General features: G+C 35.9%; 1 protein-coding gene and 1 pseudogene across 5 annotated transcripts; one reads left to right on the forward strand and one right to left on the reverse strand.

Annotated features, from left to right (window-relative positions):
* On the forward strand, positions 1 to 27,264 carry SLC25A14 (solute carrier family 25 member 14). 5 transcript variants are annotated; one of them, XM_016152787.2, is made up of 11 exons: positions 326 to 404; positions 533 to 779; positions 5,545 to 5,638; positions 6,924 to 7,071; positions 9,151 to 9,245; positions 10,543 to 10,628; positions 14,685 to 14,780; positions 19,294 to 19,418; positions 20,147 to 20,282; positions 25,842 to 25,922; positions 26,820 to 27,264. In XM_016152787.2, exons 2-11 carry the CDS (start codon positions 705 to 707, stop codon positions 26,859 to 26,861), a joined length of 978 nt encoding a protein of 325 aa, XP_016008273.1. In that variant the 5' UTR covers positions 326 to 404; positions 533 to 704; the 3' UTR covers positions 26,862 to 27,264. The 5 variants fall into 5 exon arrangements, with proteins under 5 accessions (XP_016008272.1, XP_016008273.1, XP_016008275.1 ...); XM_016152789.2 differs by having other exon boundaries at positions 533 to 770; XM_016152786.2 differs by lacking the exon at positions 533 to 779 and having other exon boundaries at positions 1 to 404.
* On the reverse strand, positions 15,261 to 16,027 carry LOC107514768 (annotated as a pseudogene).
* Positions 27,265 to 27,735: the final 471 nt, after the last annotated feature.

Below are 27,735 nucleotides of genomic sequence, written 5' to 3' on the forward strand. Positions count from 1 at the left end.
TACTCCGCGCCTCTTTTTCTGGGCCTAGTTCGCTGGAGGCATGTAGTAACGCAGGGTCATGTCTGCCTCACTGGCGAGCATGTTAACTGCAGAAGCTGCCAAATTCTTAGACCTCAGCTTCCTCTCCCAACACCTCCCTTCCGAAAGTCAGATTGCTCCTTTGAACCCGTAAGCCTGCAGCCTTCCTGACTACCCGACCACCCTGTCAAGACTCCAGTCGCTTCCGTTCCTAATTTCGCGCCTTTTTAAGGCTTGGAGGAGGTGGCGTTGGAATGCCTGCGCCACCGTTGCCGAGGCAACAACATGGTTACTTCCGATGGTCTCAATGCTTCCGGGTTGGCGTTGCGGTGACGTTTCCGACTGTGGGAGCCTCGGCTTCCCAGTCGTCTGAAGAGCCAGAGCAGGTGAGGGGGAGCTCCTGGACTTCAGGCTGGGGAGCGGGGCTAGGCCGCGCCAGGCCGCGCGAGGCTGGGCTGGCCTGTTACCGGCCTGGGAGGGGCTTAACGGTCCTTTGGTCTCTCTCTCCCCTCAGCCGAGTCCCTTCCCTGTCTTTCACTCTTCTGGAATCGGTGGTTTTACTTCTTCGGTTGAACCCTGCTTCCTCGACCCCCCTGGGAGGCCGCCTCCTTCAGGCGCCTCCCGTCTCTCCACGAACTCGCTCTGACAGCTGAGGAACTGGCAAGATCCTGCTACCCAGAGGGTGAATGGGTATCTTTCCCGGAATAATCCTAATTTTTCTAAGGGTGAAGTTTGCAACGGCGGCCGTGATTGTAAGCGGAGTAAGCAAACACCTCCATTGTCTTGGTGTGAGGGATGCTGTTGAAGGATGCTTCCCTTCAGTTTCTACCCCTGCCACTCCTTCAGGTCAAGGCATTAAAGGCATCTATTAAAATGCAGTTCATCTAACTAATTGGGTTGAGAGCCTTTATCAGCACAAATTAGTTTCTCAGAGGAGGTAACAGAAGGGACATTTGTAGTTTTCTGTCAGTGTTTTCTTGTTTGTTTGTTTTTTTCCAGGCTAGGGATGCTTAGAGTCATCATAAACTCTTCCCTTGCCTTCATTCCTTACATCATCAAGCTCCCTATGTGTCTCCATTTTAGGAACTTCTCTCTAACCTTCACTGCCAACAAACATTTTGTCTGTTTAACTTCACACTATTCTAAGCTAGTTTCTCTGCCTCTTCCGTTTGTAATCACTGCTTGCTGCAGCCCTGATATGCTAACTAAAAATGTAGATTTCCTCAAGTCACTTCCCTGTTCAAAAACTTAGAGCATCTCTAGCACCCCACCATACATACTTTGGTTTCAAGCCTTTCAACGTGACCTGTTTGTTCCTTATACTTCTTGACTGATATCGTTTCAATCGGATAAGGGAATTTTCTATTTCAGTTAGGTTGCACTCTTCCTTCTCAAAACAAACCACGTGCCGTGCTTTTTACTCACATTTGTGTCTTTATTCATCCTGTTCTGCCTCCTCTTCTCCCTTACCTACATCTATCCAGATTCTACCTGCCCTCTGTCAAAGCCCATTTTAAATTTTCACACCTCTACAAGCCTTTCCAAATTATTCAAGCCTATGCTGATTGTCTTATATTCCATGCTTCTCCTGTTCTTATAGTTTGTATTTTATAGCTTAGTACTTAATTTTTCTCTAATGAACTACTCTGATTTCTTCCATCAGATTATAAGCTCTTGAAAGGCAAGTACTGTATTTTATTCCTACCTCAGTCTCCTTGATTATCCAGGAAAGATAAGTTGAATGATAAATATGTCATGGTGTTGAACATTTATTTGTTCTTTTTTTTTAATATGACCATAATGACCATAGCACATTGCGGATTTGGGCATTTAATATGCTTTAAATAAATATTTGCTTGACTCTTCATGATTACCTCCTGAATCTGAGAATCTCTAAAGCCTACTCTTTCTTAAAGGAGAAAGCAAAAAAAGCACCCATTTTTTTTTTGTGATCAGATATGCAGAGTAATGTAGGGCTATGCAACTTGTATTCTAGGACAGTTTCCTCTTTTGGCTATCAAATTTTCCAAATCTTAGTCAGATTTTAGAATACATGTCTGCACTTTGAAGACATTTTTCATTGGCTTCTTTATACAATAAAAATACTATACTTCTGTTTTAACTCAGATATGAATTCTCTCCTTTTACCTAGGTCTGTGGATAGCCCCCACAAGTCAAAATCATTTAACAGTGCTTGGGGGTATTTTACACAAGTAATTCTCTGCAACAAAAGCAAGGGAAGAGAATTAGTAAGCAGAGAATCTCTGAGGATCAGCAAAGTGTCTTGTATAGAGCATGTAGTATTGGTCAGGCTAGTTAGTTTTCATGATTTCTCCCATAATCTTTTACATAAAGGTTGCATACATAGATAAAGAACACCACACTGGAACCAACCAAGTATTTAATGGATGTATACCCAATTCTATGTAAGCTATTCTAGGGGATTATAAAAAGTACTGTGAGACATGGTGTCTGCCTTCAGGAATCATAGTTAGGAGAAAATAACATGGGGCAACTAAAAGATAAACCTCATCCTAGTCATTATCTGTATCCCTGAGATTAAGAAATAGAAGGGATAAATAAAAGTTCAGAAAGCATTGCACAACTGTGGAATAGGTATGACATAACATGCATGCATGTGTACAGCCTTATTTATGTAAAAGACTTGGAGGTTTTAGCTGACATTTTAATGATTCAGTAGTGTGATATGGCCCCCACCAAAGCGACCGCAATTTTCAACTGTAATAATTGAAGTGTAAGAATGATGAAAATAGTGGTGGTTACTTAGCTGAGAAACATAGATGTAGAAGAACATGATATCTGCCTTTATTAAATATTTTAAGGATTCTCCTAGGGAAAAAATAAAATTGTTTAATATTATCTCAAAAAAATGGATGAAAACAATAGGAAGTCAAACTTTTGGCTCAGTAGGAGAAAGAAATCTTTAAAATCGGATCTAATTAAAGATACAGGACTTCTTCATAGCAAGATTCTTAACATTAGAGGGAAAGGGATTTTATTACCAGATGGGGATGGGGAGGTGGCAGTGGTAGCAGAATGTGGCCAGTGGTTCTCAGACTTTTTGGATTCCATGGACTAATACAATTTAAATGAAAGTGTGGGAAGGAGGCACAAATTTGTGCAGCCAGTCTTATTTTGCTAAGTGAAGACACTAAACAAAATAAACTATCAACTACTATTATAATTTCATATAAGAAAAGTGATTTAAAAAATGTTCCAGGATTTGGAAGGACATAATTTCCTAATAGTCCTTTAAATATATTTGGCCGAAAAAAAAGCACTAGTTGCCCTTACTTTGTTCATTTTGCCTCAGAATTGTGAAAACTTCATTAAGGAACCACTGGGCTGACTGACCTAAGATTGGTCTTTCTGCTCTGGTTCTGCCCCCTGTCTTTAATTGATTTATTATTGTTCCTAAGAACATCTTATTAAAAGGCTAGGTAGCAGGTAGTAAAATTATGCTAGAGGCTATCTCTGTATTGAGAAGAGTTGAAAGAAGTTGTAAGAGAAAGCTTTAGAGAGAAGTATAGCAGCCATTTGAAATGTTTAACTGTTTTTGGGAATCTCTAAATTGGTCAATGGAAAGAGCATTTCCATCCACAAATTCAGAGAGGGGATATGCCATGATCCTTGCTTTTCCATGCCTACCCTTTCACTGTGTGGATCATGTTTTGCTATCAAATGTAATATTAAAAAGTAGGCATAGCTGAAAATGTTAAGATAGTATTTAGAACTCAAGACTCTTATTTTAAGCTGAAGCTGTGTGAAGTGCCTATTTCTACTTTGCTTTTTAGAATTCCTTTCAACAATTTTCCTCCAAAAGAGTTATCTATCCAAGACTCTATGTCAGATAAACTGGATGATCACACTATGCTCGAAAGGAAATTTCCATAATTATTTTTGTGACCTCTAACTAAAACATTTGTCTTCAGTTTGTTTTTCTGTGCTTAGTTACAGAGAATTCCTTATGTGGAAACAAAACAAAACTTCGTCTCCCCTAAAGAGAGACTATTACTAAATGGTGCTAACCCAAGACTGGGCAATGGGGGAAGTGGGCAGCAAGTAATATCTGTTAAAATATATATTTGAGTACTTTTCAAAATGTAATAATGATATTTAATAGCTAATAGTTGTAAAATTAGATGTCAAGTACTTTTCTAGGTGTTTTACATATGTTATTTAATTTTCAGAACAACCTATAATATAGTATTTATTATTATCCTCATTCTACAGTTCAGAAAACCCAGGCATAGAGCAATAAGTGGTGTTGTCAGGATTTGAACCTAGGCAGTCTGACTTCAGAGTCTTCATTCCTGACCATAAACTACTCGAAGTTACTTTTGTGACTACAGTCTTTTGCTCTACCAGCTGAGCTATCAAGTGGAGCTGAAGCTGCTTTTGAAATTCAATAATATACATTCTGTGAAGCTCTGAAAAATATTGAAAAGAAATCTGAGCATCCATCCTAAGAAAAGATTACTTCTGGCTGGACCACGATTTAGTGGGTGATGCCTAGAGCAGTTCTTAAAGTGTGGAAGCATCAACATTATTTGAAAACTTTCAAATTCTCAGGCTAGACCTAGATCAGCAATCTGTGTTTTAATCTACCTTCTAGATGATTCTGGTGAATATAAAAAATTTGAAAACCACTGATATAGAGGGAAGAGCTGTGGGGAAACAATCCAAGAGAGAAATAGCTGGGATAAAAGCTGTAAAGACTGAAAATGATAGGTCTAATGTGGATGGGATGAGAAAGGAAGAAAGGGAGGTGGAGAGTAGAATACATTGTTAAAGAACTTGAACTTCAAAGAAAAACAGTATTTGTATGTATGCACTTTGAAAGGCCAGGGAAAAGGAGATTCGCTGGATGGGCAGATATTAAATGTCACAGAGAAAATACATAATTCATGTTACTCATTCCTCTGGGAACCAGGAAAAGGGTGAAAAGGTGCTTAGCTCAGCCTGGGCCTAGTCGGGGGAAGTTGTGTATAGCTAGAAGTAGCTAGACAAACTAAAAGTTTAGTGGAGAGATGAGAGGGCTAAGAATATGAGAGGGTAGTAGTGTCAGCCTGTGCTTTGTACCTGAGGCAAGCTGACTGAATACCATGAACTGCTTTTATGAGATGCCTCAGCCTATATAATTTGAACTCCAGGTTCTTTCACTTGTGATTGTCTAGTTAAATGTCTAAGTTGGGTGTGCTGGGTGGACTGATACCTCTTCTTTGGGTAGGGAAGAGGCTAACATTAAAGAAACTAGAGAGAATGAAGGGCATAAGTTGATCTTTGAGTGAATCTCACACCTACCCCTATGGAATGGCAGTAAAGAACACATTCATGATCATCTATCATATAAAACAGTATTCCCCATTTTGTGTCATCCCACTTGGTAGGGTTTTTCCTTTACATCTGTTTTATTTGCCAATTTTGTTGATATAAATTTTGTAATTGGACACTAACAAATGATCCTCATTTGTGTGCCTTGTTCTGATTTGTGTTTATTTTTAGCACCAGAAAAGTGCCACTGTAAGCCATGAGATGTCTGGTCTGAATTGGAAACCCTTTGTTTATGGCGGTCTTGCCTCTATGGTTGCTGAGTTTGGTAAGAATGTGACAGTTGACAAATCTGCTTCTTATGGTATAGATGGCAGCTTATGGTGACAATTATTTTGGGTGAAACTAGAGAAAAAGTAAAAAGATATGTGCTATTTGTTTAAAAAACTATTGTCTTAAAGGTATCAAGTAATATTTCCTGAGAAAGTACTAATGGTATGGAAAGTGAAGTTAAGAAAAGTCAAACTTAGGAAGTTTTTAGATAGTTTAGTGATTTGTTAATTTTTTGGCTTAAGTAATATACATGAAAATACAGAGGGAATTAGATAAGATAGAGATTTCTGCTACATTCTTGTACTAATGGTCTTTCCTTTATACTAAATTGTAACTTTCTTAGTATAAGTATCCAAACTTCTTGTTTTCAAACCTCTGTCCCATTTTAGAAGAAAGTTGACTAACAAGATCAAACCAGATTCTTCTCTATTTGGTTTTAATTTTGAAATATTTTTTATGTTTCATCTTCCAAATTTTCTCTTTCCTAAACTAATCTTTGTTGACTTTGTTGGCATATGCTCTAATGTTGTGATATCAAGGTCATCAGTGACCAGAGCTACATAATCTCCTTGTTAGTTTTAGACCTTGAAATATTCCTTAAAACACATTTTGTCAATGTAATGACACTTCTATGTGTTAACAAAGAGAAAGAAATTTGATTAAAGAAATCCGCCCCCCACCCAAGCACTGCGCCAGTATTAGTCTTGATTACCTAAGGAACTAGGATAAGTGGACCATATAGGACTTTACTATTATCTTTCATAATACTAGGGAACTGTTTGTTTCTTGTAAACAGACAAAAGAAAAAAAACACACAAAACCTTGTAATAGTATATGAGAGTATCTGGAGCAGCAATCCCATGCTTTCCTATGTTCTTTGTGAAAATTTGAGGAGATTTTATGAAGGAAAAGTGGGGAGACTCGAGGTGGGAGGGGAGACAGAAGGAAGAGACAGATAAATGCCAGATTGTATGTTATAGATGGAATTAAAACATTTAAATTATTTTGTATTTGCAGTATATTAGGATCACTGAAAGCACTTTATTTTATCATGGTTTCATTATAATGTGGACTAAATCTTGCTGCCTAGCTATAGTACAGTACATTTCACTTTATTACATGCAGTTCTTGTCCTCTGACAGTGGTATTCTAGTAGAGGTCTTCTGTGTGTTATAAAAAGGAGTTAGTCTTCTGTTTTAAAAATTGTCATTGGCATAAATTCAGCCAACATTGAACCTGACTCCTTGGGCAAACTAATAAATGAGTGTGTTCCTTCATAGGAACTTTTCCTGTGGACCTAACTAAGACAAGACTGCAAGTTCAAGGCCAAAGCATTGATGTTCGCTTCAAAGAGATAAAATATCGAGGAATGTTTCATGCCTTGTTCCGAATATATAAAGAAGAGGGTGTATTGGCTCTGTATTCAGGGTGAGACTGGATTCTTTCCTTATATCATGAATAGAATTACTCTGTAAAGAAGCCATGTATTTCAGCTGTCCGATAGTTTGTCCCCTTCATATTCACCATTTCAACTTGTAGTTTAGTATTGATGTACCAGTTTATATTTCACTTGCTTATAAGCCTTGAGCTTTGGATTTTGTGTTCATTTATAAATGTGTTTAGCTAAAAGTGATACATTTTAAAATGGATATCTCATTGCAGGGCTTTCTCCTGTTTTTGTGAGAGTCATCCATAGACACGTGAATAGCAACACTAGTTAACTGTATATATATTTGTGATATTCTTCCTGAGTTGCTAAATACTGATTTCTTTTAAAAATTTGCTCATTAAAGAAATAATATTCTGGCAGTTTAAACAGAAAATTCAGAATGAGAGAGGGGGAGACCCATTTTTTTTGGTCAGCTTTCGATTAGCTGGAAGTTTGTGGTTAATGTCTAGTTTGTTGTTTATCTGCTGCCCATTTCCTAGGCCACTCCTGTATCTAAGGTACCAGTTAATCGCTCAGAGAATAGATATCAATTTTATTATTAACCTAAGTTAGACTTAAATTTCAAAGATAATTTTCTTGGAGAAAAATCAAGTAATACATCCTTGTTATTTCATCAGCATGGATAATCATATGATTATTTTTTGTGATAGCAAGCAATAATGTCAGAAATATGCATATTTAGCCATTATTTTAAAATTATAATGGCTGAACTTCTGCTATTTATAACTACTAAAATATAGTTCTGCAATTTGGAAGAATCTCAAGGGAGGTATGAGTGAGAATATCTCCAGTTTATAATCAAAACTTAAGGTGAAATTTGCTCCAGTATCTCCTTCTTGAAAGGCAAAAGATGTCTGTAACTGTTAGGAAGTAAGATTGATTTTTAAAAATCTCTTTGAGGTAGGTAATGGCGTATACTTGTTTTCTCTACGTTACTGGATTCAGTTTGCTAATATTTTGTTAAAGACTTTTACATCTAAGTTCATGAGAGATATTGGCCTATACTTTTCCTTTTTGTACTGTTTTTGTCTGGATTTGGTATCAGGGTAGTATTAACCTCATAAAATGAGTTGAGAACATTCCCTTTCTGTTTTCTGGAAGAGATCGTGTAATATTGGTGTTAATTTTTGCATGTTTGGTAGACCTCTCCAGTGAAATTATCTGTCTGGAGATTTCTTATTTGGGAATTTTAAAATTATGAATTAAAATTTTTAATGGTTATGAGACTATTCAGATTATCTACTTCATCTTGATTGGGCTTTAGTTTTCAAGGAATTAGTCCAACTTTTCCAAGTTGTTGAATTTATGAGCATAAAATTTTATATAGTATTCTCATTATCTTTCTGATGGCTATAGAATTTGTAGTGCTATTTCCTGCTTCATGCCTGATATTGGTGACTTATGTCTTCTCCCTTTATTACTGTGAGCCTTGCTAGAGGTTTACCAAGCTTACTGATTTTTTCAAAAAAGAGCTGACTTTTTGTTTCATTGCTTTTTCTCTGTTGTCCTCTTTCAATTTTATTTATGCTCTATTATTTCCTTCTGCTCACCTTGGGTTTATTTTGCTCTAGTTTCTTGAGGTGGGAACATAGATTATTAATTTGAGGCTTTCTCTTTCTACCATAAGCATTTTTGTGCTATTAATTTACCTCTTAGCACTGCTTTGGCTGCATCCCACAGATTTCAATACGTTGAATTTTCATTTTTATTCAGGTCTATATATATTTAAAATTTCCTTTGAGACTTCTGTGACCCATGGATTGTTTAGAAATGTATTGTTTAATTTTCAAGTGTTTGAGGATTTTCCTTATTGATTTCTAGTTTATTTCCATTATGGTCAGCAAGCATACTTAATATGATTTTAATTTTTAAAAATTTGTTGAGGTTTGTTTTATGACCTAAATATTCTCTCTCGGTGAGTGATCCATGGGTGCTTGAAAAAAATGTGTATTCTGCTGTTGTTGGGTGGAATGAGCTGGGTAATGGAAATGAGTAAGCTGTCTAGATATGTATAATTTGCAAGTACATGTTGAGTATAATTGACTTTTTTTTGGCAGAATTGCTCCTGCTTTACTAAGACAGGCATCATATGGCACCATTAAAATTGGCATTTACCAAAGCTTGAAGAGATTATTTGTAGAACGTTTAGAAGGTCAGTATAGACTCCTTATTCTTTTGGGGTAACACTAAAAGGGATTATTGAAATCATACTTAGTGAGAAGTGTTCATCATAGGCTGTCTGAGAATGGGGTCAATCATTGCAAGAACAAAGTGAGCTTGTACTGACTTTGGATTAATCCTTGCAGAAGTGACACACACACGCACACGCACACACACACACACACACACACACACACACACACACACGGGGGACCTGCTCTTCAAGTTTGTGCCTGTTCCTGTCAAAGAAAAAAAGGCTTCTGGTTATCACAGAGGTAATATGGAACAAGCTTGTCCAGAAAATTAATGCTGTTGTCATCAACAAGAAGACTTCAACTATAAGGAATTTTCTAGCTGCTGATTTTGATAAGCTTTTGTTAGGTGGAGTAATTTAGGCTATTACTCTAGATACTAATGTACTTATGGCCACCTTACCCACATTCAGTATTATCATATGTCTCTAAATTTACTGCTGCAACACTTCCAGCCTGATGCTATACTAAATGGTTATTTTACCACAGGCCTGGGGCTATTTCGTGGTTGGGAACAGCTGAACAGCCTTTTGGTTAATAATGTCCTTTGAATCACTTTATTGTCCTAAATCAACTTTTTTTCTGGAGCCTTTTCTTTGAGGATCCTGAAGGATTCTTTTCCTAAAGTGATTTCCTTTCACAGATTTTTCCTTTGAGTTTACTTAGTTTCTGTTTGTGGGCTCTTCATTGTGAGGAGGCATGGTGAAGATTGAATTTTCACTTTAGGACAATATGTTCTGTGGATTTTTTTGTTTTGTTTTTGTTAGCTGAGAGGATTTAGCTTCAAATGGCTAGTTTTTCACATTTGAGTACAGAAACCTTTTGAAAATAGAGGCTAGTAGATATCAAGTCTGGTCAAAATTAATATTTAGATAATTTTTGTATAGACAAACATTTTATCTTTTAATATTCAGTTACTGCTGACAATTATTCAGAGAAAAAACTTAAAATCATTTTCTTTAGATGTTTGAAATGATTTAAGGGGAAATACCACATTCTGAATTTACGTGTGGTATTGGCAGTTATATAGAATAATAGGACATGTTCCAGTGTTCTTTAGAAATACATATATTTTTAAAATAATGATTTATGTTTTATAACTTTATATGTTTCAGTATTAATTTAAGATCTAGAAATATTATCTTAAGATTATCAGAGGAAGGGAACCCTTCCTCTGATAGCTTAGTACTCTATTCTCAGAAACTGATACTTAATACAAGCAGACCTTTCCTTCTTTTTTTTTGCTCCTTTTTACAGATGAAACTCTTCTAATTAATATGATCTGTGGGGTAGTGTCTGGAGTGATATCTTCAACTATAGCCAATCCCACTGATGTACTAAAGGTAAGAGAGGTCTGGTAGTGTTAGATGTATACAGTGTGATATGTAAGGAGCACAAGCTTTGAGTCAGATTAGATCCCCACTCTATCACTTGTCAGCTGTAAAACTTTGGGCAAATCACTTAATTAAGCTTGTTTCCTTGTTTTGTGCCTAAGGAGAGTGCCACACTTACATTAATCCAGTGGTCTTCAAATTAGAGTATTCAAAACTCTACAAGTTCTTTCCAAGGGCTATGCGATTTTAAGGGAATTAATTTCCAGGTCCCCTACTTCCATTTGTACTTTTCTAAAAGAGATTTGAGAGTGAACTTGTGTTTAAATAGTCTTTTCCCCACTTTACAAAAGAAAGGCATATCCCTTACCCATTCCAAAGTTTAATATGGTATATTGTCCTGTGGTTATAACCCGGGGTACCAAACAAAGGGGTCAATTGAAATACAGGTTTTAGAGAAGCCTCCTTTAATAGCCAATCAAAGTGTGTTAAGTCTATAATATCTCTGTCTTTTCCTGTCTTATCCATATTTTTATTAAGAGTGAGATTTAGCTTCACAATGGTATATTTTGGCTTGCATTGGGATATTCTGAATTTAGAACCAGAACAGTATAGATTAGTAGTGCTGAATTTTTAAAATATAATAGGATTTCTTTCAGATTTTATCAAAATACAGAATGAAAACATTTACCTATTGATATTAATCTTCATCTTATTTGATCTCATTAAATGGTAAACATTTTCTACTTATTAACTTAAACTTATGATGAATTAAATTATGATTAATTAAAAGCAGTAAAAATGATAAAGGTATGAGTGAATCTCAAGTTTTTAATAATTGTTTTAGAAAGTGAGGAAAAAGTCAGAGGACATATGCATTATTTATTTGCAACCATAGGCGGCTAGGTTAATGAAAGAGAGATCTATTGCAATTCAGAGAGTTCTGAGAACCAGGAGAGTGACTTGATAGAGATGTAAAATTGTCTTTCTGGATTATATTGAGAATAATCTAGCTATAACATTTTTATATCACTTTCAATTTACAGAACAAGTATTTATGGAGAGAATTGACTATATTCTAAAATTCTAAAATACTTGCAATACAATTACACTCGTTAGAATGTGCTTTTCAAGAACAATAATACTTAACTTCCTGAAGATTCCTTTGTTATCCTTCTGGATTGTAGACTTAATCACCTAAGTAATTGGTTTTAATTGTTTCTCTGACCTTTCAGGTATAGTACAACCATTGACCAATGCTATAATCTACCTTTTTCTTTTTTTTATATCTAGTAGGGCTGAGTGATTCTGGGGGGCGGGGATAGTCACAATCTTAGACTGTGATGATAACAATATAGGATTTATAATTGCAGTTGGGCTGTTCAATCCTTTTACTTATCCTTGAACCGCTTTTTCTCTGATCTACTACTATACGTTACCTCCTTGCCTTTGTTCTTGTAGTTCTCTTTCTGCCTCAATGCCTTTTCCCCCTTTTCTCATGAATTTATCCTTCAAGACTGCTCAGGATTATGCCAGAAACTAATTAAAATAAATAAATTAACCCTCCAAAAAAAGACCGCTCAAGAACAGGGCCAGGACTAGGATGAGACAAGTGATATAGTCCACTTGGGTATGAAATGTAAGGAGTCACCAAAAAAACTCAGTAATCAAGAGAAATAACATTTTTATGCAACATTTAAAAAAATTGAAATGAATGCAAAAAATCTTTGAAAAAGTATTGGTATTTTGTACAATTTATCTCACTCACCTCACCCTAATCCTTTCCTGTTGGATCCTGTCTTTAGTTACAGTTTTGGTATTTGGTTCATTGTGGATTTTTGTGTATTAATTTTGAATTTTTGAAAATATTGCATGAAGGGGGTGGCTCCACAGTGTAGTGGCTAGCATGTCTGCTTTATGTGCAGAAAGTCCTGATGTTGCGCCCCAGGTAGAGCCATGGACCGTACCCCGGTGCACCAGGGCGCTCCGCAGCCCCCGAGTGTGCCACGGGTGTCAGGCCCCTGGGGCACCGCGCTTCCCCCTGCTCCCCGTGCACAGACCCTGGGGGTGCACCATGAACTTGTGGGAGGAGACACCCCACCTTTAGAAGTCCAGTTCTTAAGGGGAGATGGCAACATCCATAGGTCAGGGGTGGAAGTTGGTGGGGGGGCAGTTAAAGAGGGGAAAAATAAAATATTGCATTGAAATATTATTTATCTGTATTACTGAAGTTTTTTTGTGTCTCCCCCTCCCACATTTTGTGCCTAAGGAGAGTGCCACACTTACTTCACCCTAGTCTCAGCCCTGCTCAGAAATCACTTCCTTAAAGAAGTCTTTTACTTACCATAGGATATTTGTGGTTTCAGTTTGTCTTTGTGATAGTTTCTATTCTGATTTAATTTGGTTAAGTTCTTATTTAAATCTCAGTCGTAGCAGCTGACTTTCCACATAAGAACATGTTGATGTTATATCACATTTGTTGAAACCTAGTGTTGTGCTTCATGAAAATCAGGCCTACATTTGGGCCATTAGCATTTAGTGGTTGACTACTGTGATTCTTTTCTTGAATTAAATTTATTGGGGTGACATTGGTTAATAGAATCATGTGGGTTTCAAGTGTACAATTCAATAGTATATCATATGTGTATTGCATTGTGTGTTCACCTCCCAAAGTTAAATTTCCTTCCATCATCATATATTTGACTCCCTTTACCTACCTCCCTCCTTTTCGTTTTCCCTGTGGTAACCACTAAACTATTGTCTGTGTCTATGAATTTTTGTTTGTTTTCATTCGTTGCTTTCAATTTTATATTGCACATATGTATGAAATCATGGTTCTTAACTTTTTCTTTCTGACTTATTTTGCTTACCATGATAATCTCAAGGTCCATCCATGTTGTTGCTAATGACAATACTTCATCTCTTCTTATGGCCAAGTAATATTTCTCTTCAGATCGCATAAATGTTTTTGCCTTTTACTGGCTACTGTGATTCTATATGTGCAGAGTTAGTGGGAAAATTGTACCAAATCTTTCACATGGCTGTTTAGTGCTGTATCTCCTTTCTTGTGCCTCTCAAAGGCTACTTTGCAGAATACAGTATCATACTTTTTACACATAAAACTCAATTTAAGGTCTTATAGGCATAAAATTATATTTTAAAACAATTTTGCTTTTTATAATTACATAAGCAATACATGTTCAATGTAGAAAAAAGTAGATGGCAGGAAATAAAAGCACAAAAGAGAAAAATGCTCAGGGTAGCCTCATCACTCAGACTTAAACCACAATCATCATTCAAATGTGTATGTTCATCCAGTCTCTTTGTTATGCATATGGTTATTTTTAAGTTTATATGTTTTTTTAAAAATTTTATTTTATTATTAGTTTCAAGTATACAGTACATTGGTTGACATTTATATAGTTTACAAAACAATCCCCCTAACTGCTCTTTCTCTCTTCTGGCTCTCCACCTAGCCATTACATTAATGCTAACTGTATTCCTTATGCCATGCTTCCCATCCCCATGACCATCTATCAACTACTAATTTGTTAAGTTTATATGTTTTCAATAAGAATGATATACCATACATACTGCTTTAAAACCTGATTTTTCTGTTCATCAGTTAATTGTTGACATTTTTCATCATCAGCAAATATTCTACAACAAAATTTTATGGCTGTATAGTATTCTATTATATGGATTTTTCATAATTTATGCAACCAATCCTTTGTTGTTTTTGAACATGTAGGGTGTTTTTAATTTTTCACTAATCATATTTTAAATTAATTGTTTTTACCCACACTGAGTACTTGTTGTTTTCCCCAAATTTTCTTCCAACTCCAGAAATGATGGACTTAGTATAGGAATGTGAGGCTGATAATTATCTTTATAAGATATACTTTGACATAAATTACATTCTATATATAGTTTGTCATTAATTTCATCATAATAGCAAGAAGATTTTTTTGATAATTCCAAAATACTGTTTTCTTAATTTTAAATAAGTGAAACATCTCATTTTGGTTCTCTCTGTCAAAACACAGTGTTTACCTCTTCTTATTTTAGATTCGAATGCAGGCTCAAGGAAGCTTATTCCAAGGCAGCATGATTGGCAACTTCATTGATATATATCAACAAGAAGGTGCCAGGGGTCTGTGGAGGGTGAGTACTCTTTTCCTGGTATTGTTCTATACTTAGTTTCTAGAATCTGCTAAGAATACTTTTTATATAAAGCCATAAAATTATGAATTGTCATCTTATACTGTATGGGATTCTCAGTAACCCAAGAAATAAAGTAAGAAGCTTCTTATCACCTGCAAAAGGACCAAACCTTATCAGTCATCTTTATTTGTACTTAATTTTTGGCAGTTATATGTGTGAAAGAAGTTATTACATTATTTGAGATAGCCATTTTGGTTTGTTCAAATTCACAGTGAATTTAGTTTTTCAATACATATTTTGCCAGTTTTGCACTAATATTGCCAGTTTAATTTAAAACCAGAAAATGGAACTCAGAGAACTTTTTCACATACTAATGCTAAAGGAAAGACAGAGAGCAATAAATAGTATTGGAGATTTTGTCAGGGGAGCATAGCTACTTTATTTATTTATTTATTTTTACTTTTTTTAAAATTTCTCATCTTATTTGTTACTCTTACAAAATCTCATTTTTGACTAGACTCAGACTTAGAGTTAGGAGCTCTCAGAGAGGAAAGTCTACGTCTCATGGCAATCTGTTCCTGGCATTTCTCTTTGGCCTTCTTCATTCTCTTGGCCAAAAGCTTAGCATATTCTGCAGCCTCTTCCTTATTTTTCTTGGTATGCTGTTTCATCAGAGCAATACGCCGACATTTATGTTGTAGGATACTTGGAGTAACAAGATGCTGAATTTGGGTGCTTTGGTCCTAGGTTTCTTACCTTCTTTGTTTAGGGGCTTTCTCACAACATATTGGTGGACATCATTTTCTTTAGAAAGATTGAAAAGTTTACAGATTCTGCTAGCTCTTTTGGGCCCAAGGCGATGAGGCACAGTAGTATCCGTGAGACCAGGAATGTCTTTCTCCCCTTTATTCACAATGACCAAGTTGAGAATACTCAGATTGGCATCCACAGTGCAACCCTGAACAGATTTGTGCTTTCTCCAGTCCTCCTTGGTCTATAATAGGAATGTCCCTTACTCAGTAGCAGGTGGACACGGCCATGGTTCAGACACCCTGCTTTATGGGGAAACCTTGTCTGTCATTTCCACCACTGATTTGAACCCCATAACCCTTCCATTCTTCACCCACAGCATCAGCAGCAACTTCTGTGGCCATATACTTCTCATAAAAGGTATGAAGCTTTCATTCACTGTTCAGGTTAATGAGCTTCCGGCAGCCAGTGGCTGGGAAAGAGTTGTTCACCTTCATCCTGAAGCAGCCAACTGCCTCCAAGGTGCCATGAAAAAGAGCATAGCTACTTCAATTTTAATTAAAAATTTAGCTGTGGTAAAGTACACATAACAAAATTTGCCATCTTAACCATTTTAAGTGTACAGTTCAGAAATATTAAGTACATTTATATTGCTGTACAACTAATCTCTAGAGTTCTTTTCATCTTGAAAAACTGGAATTCTGTACCCATTAAACAACTCCCAATTTCCCTTTCTCCACAGCCCCGGGCAACCACCCTTCTACTTTCTGTCTCTATGAATTTGACTACTCTGGGTACCTCATATAAGTGTAACCATACGGTATTCGTCTTTTTGTGACCAGCTAATTTCACTTAGCATAATGCCCTCAAGGTTTATTCATGTAGTCACATGTGTCAAACTTCCTTTCCTTTATAAGGCCTAAATAATGTTCTATTGTATGTATATACCACATTTTGTTTATTTGCTCATTTGTTGTCAGACATTTAGGTTGTTTCTTTATCTTGGCTCTTGTGAATAATGCTGCTGTGAACATGGGTATGCAAAGACTGATTTCAATTTTTTATGTATATACTCAAAAGTGGGATTGCTAGATAGTGTGGTAATTCTATGTTTAATTTTTTGAAGAACTGAACATAGCTTCTTTCATGATCCAAGCTACTCACATCATCCAGGCATGTAAGGTAAAGAAGTAAAGTACATTGAGTTATGTATTCTTTTGACACAGTTGTATTATTTGCATATTGAAATACAGAATTATTTCTTCCTTTCAACAAGGAAGTATGTTTGCATTTTCCTTCAAGCAGATGGTTCTCTTTGTGTATGTCTTATTTTCCTGCTTCTGTTGTTACATGAGTCTGGAAGCATTTCACTTTCTTTTTAACTCCACTGTGAGAAATAACAACATGAGTATAAAAATAGTGTAACTGGCACTAATATTAGATTTAGAGAGACAACAGAGTGGTAGTATCTGTGGTAACTGGAGAGCATCTGCCCGGCTCATTGCTGCCATGAACAATGTGAATTCGGTGTGGCCAAATTTTCTGGACTTTCAAGAGAAGCTGGAAATCTGCATTCCTATGTGAACTGTCCTGTTTATTTATTTATATACACACACACACACATACACACATATATATGTATATATGTATGTGTGTATATATATATATATATGTATATGTATATGTATAACTAATTCAACATTTTAGAAACACTGACTACACAAAATAGTGTTGTTTTTGTTGAATTTGGCCCATGGACTCCAGTTTGGGGCCTTACTGGTCACCAATGTGGTCTTCCGTAAAGCTCATCTAACAGTTGAGTATGTGGAAGGGTCTTAGCGGAAGGCACTGTTGGTTCAGACAGCTAGATCAGCAGAATCAAACATCTGATGATAGCACAGCTACATCACTTCCACTATATAAATTGAGTTAGGGATTTTCGAAATGATTGAACACTTTAATATAACAGGTATCCCAGAAAGCAGTTGTCCCTATGATATCTTATTTTCAATTTTAAATGACATTAATACAATTATAAAGCATTCATTGTGAACTTTTTTTTATATAGAAAGGTATAAAAATAAAAACTGATCTATTATCCTAACCCCAGATGAAGAAAAATATTTTGGTATATTTCCTTCAAATCTTTTACAAAAAGGCATATGTGTATACGTTCTCCCTAAATTAGAATAATGCTACATGTAATTTAATGTCTTCTCTAAGGTTATATAATAAGTTTTTTTTCGTATCATTAGTATTCTTAAAAAAACATAACTTTTAATACTCTAGCACCCTGCATTGTAATGTGAGCTATGATAGGAGTATTGTGCTGATGAGTGAAATGCTGATAGTGTTATCACAGGAGGATTTGTAAAGAAGTACCCCTTTTTGCCTTGGCCTTCTTTCTGACTGCATCATACCTTTGCTATCATCCTAGTGTGGCATTTCTAAACATCCTAAAATTCTGTGAATTAAATTTGGAAGCTCTTCTCTTCCCACTGACTTTTGCTTCATGGTTTTATTATTTTTTAATAACATCTTTAAGTTCACATACCATAAAATCCACCACCTTATATTGTACAATTTAATGGATTTTAGTATATTCAGACTTATGAACCATCACTACTGTCTAAGTCTAGAACATTTTCATCACCATGAAAAGAAACCTGCCTATTAACAGTCACTTCCCATGTGTCCAGACATTCTCAGCTCTAGACAACCACTAATCTATTTTCTTTTTCTAAAGATTTGCCAATTCTGGCATTTCACATAAATGGGATCATACAATATGTGGCCTTTTGTGACTGGCTTCCTTCATTTAGCATTTTTTTCAAGTTTAATCTTTGTTTTAACATTTAACAGTACTTTCTTTTTGTGGCTGAATAATAATTCCATTGTATATATATACTACATTTTGTTTTTCCCTTCACAATCAGTAGACATTTGAGTTGTTTGTACTTTTTGGCTATTACGAATAATGCTGTTATGAACATTTGTGTATAGGTTATTGCATGAATATATGTTTTCAGTTTTCTTGATATATATCTAGGTGTGAAATTGCTGGGTCCTATAGTAATTCTGTGGTTAACTTTTTGAGGAATTGCCAGTGTTTTCCACAGTGGCTGCCCCATATTACGTTCCCACCAGCAGTGTTTAAGGGTTCCAATGTCTTCACATCCTCACCAACACTTATTTTGTGGGTGTCTAGTGGTATGTCATTGTGATTTGGATTTGTTTTCCCCAGTGACTGATGATATTGAGAGCATCTTTTCATGTGCTTAAAAGCCATTCGTGTATCTTTTTTGACAAAATATCTGTTCAGATCTTTGTACATTTTTTAATTGGGTTGTTGTCTTTTTTTATTATTGTATCGTATGAGCCCTTTATTTATTCTGGATACTAGTCTCTTTTCAGATATACAATTTGCAAATATTTTCTACCATTTCGTGAGTTATCTTTTCACTTCCTGATGGTATCTTTTGAAACACAAAAATGTTTAATTGTGATGAAGTCTAGTTTATCTATTTTTTTCTTTTGTCACTTGTGCTTTAAGTGTCATCTCAATATTTTATTTTTAGTACAGTAAGTGAATTGGGAATTTATGAGTATTCTAGTATCAGGCATTGATTTGAAAGAGTCACCACTGTATTTCAGACTTGGACTTCTCTGTCAATTTTTAACTCCCAAACTGTTTTGTTTACTTTTAGACTTATGTCACTACCTGTGTATTTCTTTGGTGTCTAATGTCACTCATATTTTATAGGGTGTCGTCCCAACTGCTCAGCGGGCTGCTATTGTTGTGGGAGTAGAGCTACCGGTCTATGATATTACGAAGAAGCACTTAATATTGTCTGGGGTGATGGGAGACACAATTTTAACTCACTTTGTGTAAGTATGATAGGTTGTGCTCATGCCACATTGCTAGTATTTTGAGCAGAAAAAGTATCTTTCATTGAAATCCTCATAGGATTGATACCTTTATTCTATATATCCCAGGTGCTATGGGCACTTTGGCACTTGGGGGCAGTGTCTAATACAGCACCCTATCAGAAGTCTGTAGGGTTTGCATTTGTTCACACACAGCCTCTATATCTCATAAGCCCATCTGTTGTTTGTTTTGGTTAATTTTGGATCAGAAGGCAAACTTTTATCAATGAGAATCAGAAAAAAAAGGTGAAATTTTGCAGGGCCTGTGAAATGAAATTGCAGTTTGGGGCTGATGATTGTGGCCAGTCTCATCCTACATTTTATTTTCTTCATCTTGCAACTTTTATGATATTTTACTAAAATGTATTTGGCATATGATGCTATTGTTTGAAAATTTTATATAACTATTACATGATGTGTGACACTTCCTGCTTATGGATCTCACTAGACTTATAAACTGTCCCCTTTAAAAAGAAGGCTAAGTTTTAGATTGAAAAGTAAGGGCGACAACTTTTGAATGATATCTCTTTAGAAAATATTAGCTTTCTCTTTAGATTATAATGAAAGGGCTATTGCCATGTTTAATCTGATGAGTCTGACTCATTGTACATTTGAATTTGGCCTAATTTCTGTTTAGTGGGCAGGGTTGGAAGTGGGACAATCTGTCATCTTAAAGTTTTCATCTTTAGTTCCAGCTTTACATGTGGCTTAGCTGGGGCTCTGGCTTCCAATCCAGTTGATGTGGTTCGCACTCGCATGATGAACCAGAGGGCAATCGTGGGACATGTGGATCTCTACAAGGGTACTTTGGATGGTATTTTAAAGGTATGGACACTGTGGGCTTGAATTGCATTTTTAATTTTCTTGGATACTTCAGATATTTCAAGCCTTATTCTTAGTTGCTACATATCATTCTAAAGATGGAAGAATCATTATGTATATTTTTAGTAGCCTCTCAGAGTAATTCCCAGGTAGAAAAACTGTTTCCTTAGCAATTTGCTGATGCACAGTGGACCTTAATATTATTATTCCAATTCGAATGCTTGAGACTACAGTATGCTTTTATAACTTGCACTTTATATCAATAGAATTATTGATATAAAGGGCTTAACGTATTCCACATTTTACTGCTTCAAACAAGACAGAAACCCTGAGATAGAAAATCTGGTACTCAATTTCAGTTCAGCATTGTTCTATTGTTCATACTTTGTCTGTAAAAGTTTCTGCTGTGTTATTCATGTAGAAAGCTAAATATCATAAATGTATTGTGTAGTATGCAGTTACTGGTGATAATACTTCTACAAAAAAGAAATTTGAGGCTAAAATATGATATTGTTATACAATTTCTCTGTGGTTCAGTTTAGTTTGATAAATATTTATTATACATCAGGCACATTTTAGTAGTTACAGAGAAATTATAGTGTATGTACTGCAAGTGTATAAACAGATAATCAGCACATCTTGGTAAGTGATAAACTTGGTGATAAACTCAGGGATCTATGGGAGGAAATTTTAATCCAATTTGTAAGTTTGAGATAGGCTCCCTGTAGATGGTGGCATCTTGAATAATAATAACTCATATATGTTGAGTACTTTACTGAGTATCAAGAACTGTCATAATGAGACTTGCATGTCATTTAGGTGGTGACCATGTGGTGACATTCATTGACAGGTGTCACAGGAAGAGGAACAGGTTTTGTGGGAGACATCACAGTTTTGGACACAGTTTGAAGTGCATGAGGAACACTAAGTGGAAATCTTAGTATTAACTCAGGGAGAGTTTAGGGGTGTAGCTAAGAGCCTTGAGAATCAGTAGCCTACAGGTGTTAACATAACTGTGGAGGGAGAGAGACCACTGACAGCAGGTAGAGGAGGTCACACCTTTTTTTTTGCCTCTTAGCACACTGGAGTATTATAAAACTCCTTTCATTAATAATGATTCACAGAGGCAGTGCTTTGTAGACTCTGGGGAGTAGAGTTTTGCAAACTCCCCCCCTTGCTATTTCTCACATGCTCACCCTTCCACTTGACAATCACTGGTGTACAGAGAAGAGTAGGGGCAAGGAAAGAACTCTGGGAAATACTAATTTTTAATGGCATGGCAGATGAGGAACCCAGGAAAGACACCAAAAGATAACAGTTCAAAAGATGTGAGGAAACTTAGAAGAGAGTAGTGTCATGGAAGCCAAGGGAGTAATGAGTTTCAAGAAGGGATGAATAATTATTTAATGTCAAATGGAATAGAGAGATCCAGTGTAAGTACTGCAAAGTACCTGTTGGATTTAATATTTTCTAGAGTTTGCTGGATTGATGTTTGCAAAAGCCAGATTTCTGTGCACTGAAGAGTGTATTTAATCATTCATTCATTTAATATAAAAATGTTTAAGTGTCTTATGTGCCAGGTACTGTTCTAGGTTGATGAACAAAATACTGGCATTTGTGACACTGTAATTCTAATAGGAAGAGACAGATAAACACTTAGAAGTGAGGATAAACAGACAAATGTAAAATACTTTTTCAAGAAGATTGGCTAAGAGGAGATAGAAGGTACAATAATACAGTAATAGCTAACATTTATTGAATGCTTATTATGTGCCACACGCTATATCATTTAACTTGCAGCAACACTTATGGAGCAGATACTATCTTTCCCATTTCCATATTCCTTCAGAAAGAAATGAGGGAATTTAAGTTCAGAGTAGCTAAGTATCCAAGATTACACACCTAACAAGTGGCAGATCTGGGGTTTAAAGCAGGGCCAGTCTGATTCCAAAGTTTGTATGTGTAACCACTATGCTATATTGTCTTGGAAGAAATGTATTTTCATGCTGGCAGTAACCTTCCAAGTACTTAATTTACTCACTCATTCACTTATTTGCTATTAAAATTATTAAAATGATTTTACTCTATTGTCATTATATATAATAGCGTCATACTTTATTATTTCATCTCTAAGAGTCCCCACTTTGGTAAATGGGATTATGCATTCATCTATGGTACAAACAAGTGCAAATGTCATCCTGTCATCTCTGTCTTAAAACCGTTGAATGGCTTCTCATAGACCCAAGGCTCTATATGATTTGACCTCTTTTTGCTTCTAAAGCTTTGTCTTTGTACTTTTATTGTACATTCCAGACATACTGAACAATTTCTAGTGCTAGACTTTCTTTCATTCCCAAGTTTTCACCTATGCTATATACTTTGTCAGATGCCTGCCACCCCACCCTAAATATGCTTTTCACTTGGCAAGCTCCTACTCATTGTTCATCTCTCCTTACTTTTTTTAAAAGCCTTCCCTGACCATTGACCTAGGTTATAGGTACATATTTTCACCTACTTGCTCTATCGTAGCATTTATTATATTTAAAAAAAATTATTGAGGACTAATTCACATATCATAAAATTCACCTATTCAAAGTGGCTTTTGGTATATTCACAGATCTGTACAACCATCATCACAATTTTACAACATTTTTTTTACCTCAGAAAGAAACTCCATGCCCTTTAACTGCCATCCTCCTCCCCCCAGCCCCCCAAAATCCTAAACTACATTCTATCACTATAGATTTTCCTAGTCTGGGTATGTCATACAAATGGAATCATACACTATGTGACCTTTTTGACTTGCTCCTTTCATTTACCATAATGTTTCTAGGTTCATCCATGTCGTAGCATGTATCAGTATTTTGTTCCTTTTTATGACTAGATAATACTTCATTATATGGCTATATCACATTCACATTTCTTACATTTTATTATAATTACTTTTAATGTCTGTCTGCTCACCCCAGTAGACTGTAAGTTCCTTGAAAGCAGGACCGTGTGCATCTCGTTTACCACTGTATCCACAAATTATTTATTGAATGAATGCATAACTTCATGAAGTAGCCTGTTGTTTCTATCTATAGAAATTCTTATTTGTTTTCACACAACTACCTCAAGCCAAAAAGTATGCCTCCTAGTTCTAATATTCTGAAGGAGTTGGTCACTCTTTGGGAACTTTATAAGGATTCAGATGGCTCATGGGAGTGTCAGTTACCCTTACTGTGTGTGTGTGTTCATGTATTCAACAAATATTTATTCCTATATTTATTGGAAACTTTACTGTGCCAGGCAGTGTTAGGTGGTAGAGGTGTAATGGTGAACAAGGCAAACATAGTCTCTATTTCACTAGAGATTGCATTCCAGTTGAGAGAGACAGACAAAAAACACACAAATAATAAACAGTATAATTTCAGATAGAAGTAAATGTTATGAAGAAACTAACAGAGCATAGTGAGATAGTGACTCAGTGATGTTGATGGGAGACTACTTCAGCTAGGATGGCCAGAAAAAGGCTGTTGAGGAGGTGACATTTGAGCAGAGGTCTGAATGATGAGAAAAAAATAGCCACATGAAGATCTGAGAGAAAAGTATTTCATAAAGAAGGAACAGGCACAAAGGCCCTGAGTTGGAAATGAGATGGACATGTTCAAGGATTAAAAACGAGGCTGGTGTGGCTGAGTATGGTAAATGAATGAGAAAGTAGCAGGAAATTAAACTGGAGAGAAAGGGCCAGGGACTAAATCATGTAGAATTCTGTGGGTCATTGCAGACTTATAATGAAACCCACTGGGAAGTCATTGGAGAGATTTAAGCAGGAAAGTGATACTTACCTGATTTATAATAGGTCCTTTGTAATTTTAGCAGTCTATGATTCTAGATTATCTACATCTGGGTTTTATTTTGGCTGATTTGCCCAATTTTCCAACATCAGTTTTGGTCAGAGACCTTCAGCATTTGCTGATGATGATCTATTGGAGGAAGCATATTACTCCTGTTTCCATAAATAGTGCCTTTATTATGTGACTATTTACTCCAAATAATGGTTAGTAAGGATAATTATCTTCAGGTTTTTTTTAAAATTTAAGTATAGTTGTCTACAATATTATATTAATTTTAGGTGTACCATATAGTGATTCGACACTCATATACCTTACAATGTAATCACCACCATCTGACCCAGCAATTCCAGTTCTGGGAATTTATCCAAAGAAATTGAGTGTTCTTAATTTACAGAATGGGATAAAGGATATTTATAAGTCTGGATACTCATATTGTACAATGCAGATATATTCATTTTTCAGTATAGCAGTGGGTTTCACTTTACCAGTGGAAAGGCAAACAAAACAAAACAAAACAAAACATTTTTTTAAATGTCTAACACAATGCCTAACACACAGGAGTTGCTTAATAGATATTTGTCCACTAAATAGGAACTGTTTCTATAGGCTGAATTCAACATGCATCACCAGTTTATGACCTTTGGAATACATAATTTGTCATTTAATTCTAACAAGCATTCAGTTAGTGTGTATAGACCCCCATTGTATAAAATAGGAAGCCTGAACTTAAATCAATTCACATCGTTCCTCACGTAATCCTCAAAGCATTGACATAAGATAGGCCGTGGCATTACACAGAATGTACAGTGATGGAACAGACTTAGAGGACAGTTACTTGCCCAACTCCCTATCCCCCTACCTTGCTTTAGTTTTTTTATTATTACTTATTTCCCAAAAATATATATGTTTGTGTATTTGTTTGTCAGCTCTACTAGAGTATGCACTTTATAAGGGCAAGGACTATAAAAGTTATGTCCAAAACTCAGTGCCTTAAAACAACAAACATTTATTATCTTATATTTTCTATGGGTCAGGAATTCAGAAGCAGTTTAGCTCAGAGATTTAATCTTAGGCTCTCTCATGAGGTTGAAGTCCAGATGTCAGCTAGCACTGCAGTCACATGGCTTGACTATGGCTGGGATATATGCTTCAGAGATCACTCATGTAGCTGTTAGCAGGAAGCCTCCATTCCTCTGTGGCTGTTGGCTGTGGGGCTCTCTTTGTGACATGGAAGCTGGCTTCCTCCAAAGTGAATGACCCAAGAGAGAACAAGGCAGAAGCTTATCATATGTAAAATATATTTTATAACAAAGCATTGAGGTAATATACATTCACTACTACCATATTCTATTGGTGACACAGACCAATCCTGACATGTGTGGGAGGGACTACACAAGGGTGTGAATAACTAGAGGTGGCTTTTATTGGAGGCCATCTTGGAAGCTGGCTATCACAGATCCTTTCTCTTGTTTACTAGTATTACTGTTATCTCAGCATCAAGAATACCTTGCATATGGTAGGTGTTTAATATTTATTGAATGAGTGGATAGACGGATTTAGACTACATATGAATTCAAATGTATGTCTTAAAAAAAAAAAGACCATTCATGGAGCCATAAGTTGTTGGGGAGGGGCATGGAAGAGGATCCTAAAATAAAAGTAATTATCAAATGTAAAGAATAAGGGAGATTCACTCTTTATTATTATATCTTTCTTTCAGATGTGGAAACATGAGGGCTTTTTTGCACTCTATAAAGGATTTTGGCCAAACTGGCTTCGACTTGGACCCTGGAACATCATTGTATCCTTTTAGAACATGAAAATTAAAATAAATGCTTTAGGTTCCCAGGTAGTTCTAGTCCACTGAGTATTGAATTAAGTAAAGCAATGACTTTCAAATGGAATCTAATACAAACTGAAGGTAGTAGGAAAAAAATGACAGTTTCCTCTTTTCCACTGAAAACAAAACAAAAGAACAACAAATAACCAAATCTGGAAGGGGTTATGAAATTTTTGGAAATCCTGCTAGGAGATGCCCATTGAAAAGTCCATGCTGAGGTGGTCTGTATTTCCTACCCCTTAACTATGGGGCCTAAATAGCTGGGGAAATAATAAGACAGAAAACACTCATAGAGTGAAGGAATCTGGGGCCACATAGGGTTCTTTCCTCAGGGGTGGACCTCCTTCCTTTAGCTATGTTTGAGTACTTTCTTTGTGCAGAACCATGGATTGGATACTGTGTGTGGTGTTTTGTGTATAGTGGTGAGCATTGCAGGGTTGAAAAAGAATTCCTTGTCCTTGTGCAGCCTATTGGTTGAGGGAGATAGTATCACTCTTCCTCCATGAGATTATGCTGATCACCTAATGTCTGCACTAAATTATATGTTGTTATTGATTTTCTTAGTTATATGTGTGCGTGCAGTCATGTGTGTGTGTCTTATTCGTCCTGGAAGATTATAAGTAGGTTAGAATTTTAATTTGTTTATATTGATAAATGCCAATGATCATAATGGGCACATGGTGAGCACTCAATGCATGCTTGACTTGCCAGGTATTATTTTTAAAAAGACTTTTAAGCAAGTGTAACTTAGAATAGCAGAGATTAAACACTTTAATTTAAGAGAATGCAATACACAATTTTAGAACTGGGTTTGGCTTTCGGTATCAACTCAGTGATCTTCCATAACTTGCTCTTCAGTTTTTTATTACATATGAGCAGCTTAAGAGGCTTCAAATCTAAGGACTGAATTATATGTGAGCCAAGCCCTGCCAACCTTTCTACTCTTTTCTCTTTTTCCTGTTCAAATGTATTTTGACAAAGTTGTGTTTATTGAACTATAGGTCTCCTAAAGGCCTCCTACTGGAGGGACAATAGTATGGTTCAAAATTGTTCATGTGTTTGTGTTACCATGTTAACTTTTCCCTGAGAGGAAGTGTTAACACAGACTCTGGCCTTAGATTGGTATCTTCTGTGAAGATGGATACTGATGGGTGACATTCAAAATGGCCTTCTTTTCAAATGTGGGTTAAAAGTAGTTGATTAGCCCCAAACTTGGGCTAGAGCAGAAGGCATAGGCCAGGGCAGTTACTGCTATGTATGTTACAGACCTCAGTTCTCATTAAAGTATTTATTGGCAGAATCATTTTGACTTTGTCTTCATTTACTATTTTTTCCTTTGCCAACTCTTTAAGTTAATGTTCTCTAGGAAGTGAGAAAGAGAAGATGACTATGAAATTGAGTCTGGACTCTCAAAGCACATTTATGGGAACAAAGTACATTGTGCTTTCTCACTGCCATTCATTCTCATAATGCTGCTCACTTGTAAACATCAGGCAAGTGGTGATTTCCTAAGCATGAATAAACAAACAAGTAGCTCATTTGGAAGTTTCTATGGATAAAATGCTAAAAGAGGCTTAAAATAGAACCCCATATCTAGAGTTTTAATTGTCTTACAAGTAAAAAGTTCTGGCTACTTTCTTGTACTAGGGCAGTGCCTGGCATATTGTAGGCACTCAAATATTTGTGGAATGAGTAGTATAGTTCTTCATTCTTATCCATTCATTTGTTCAACAAACATTTATTATATGTCTATTATGTCCTAGATGCTGGGAAT

This window comes from Rousettus aegyptiacus, unplaced genomic scaffold (assembly GCF_014176215.1).
Source record: "Rousettus aegyptiacus isolate mRouAeg1 unplaced genomic scaffold, mRouAeg1.p scaffold_m13_p_9, whole genome shotgun sequence".
In the NCBI taxonomy this organism is placed as follows: domain Eukaryota; kingdom Metazoa; phylum Chordata; class Mammalia; order Chiroptera; family Pteropodidae; genus Rousettus; species Rousettus aegyptiacus.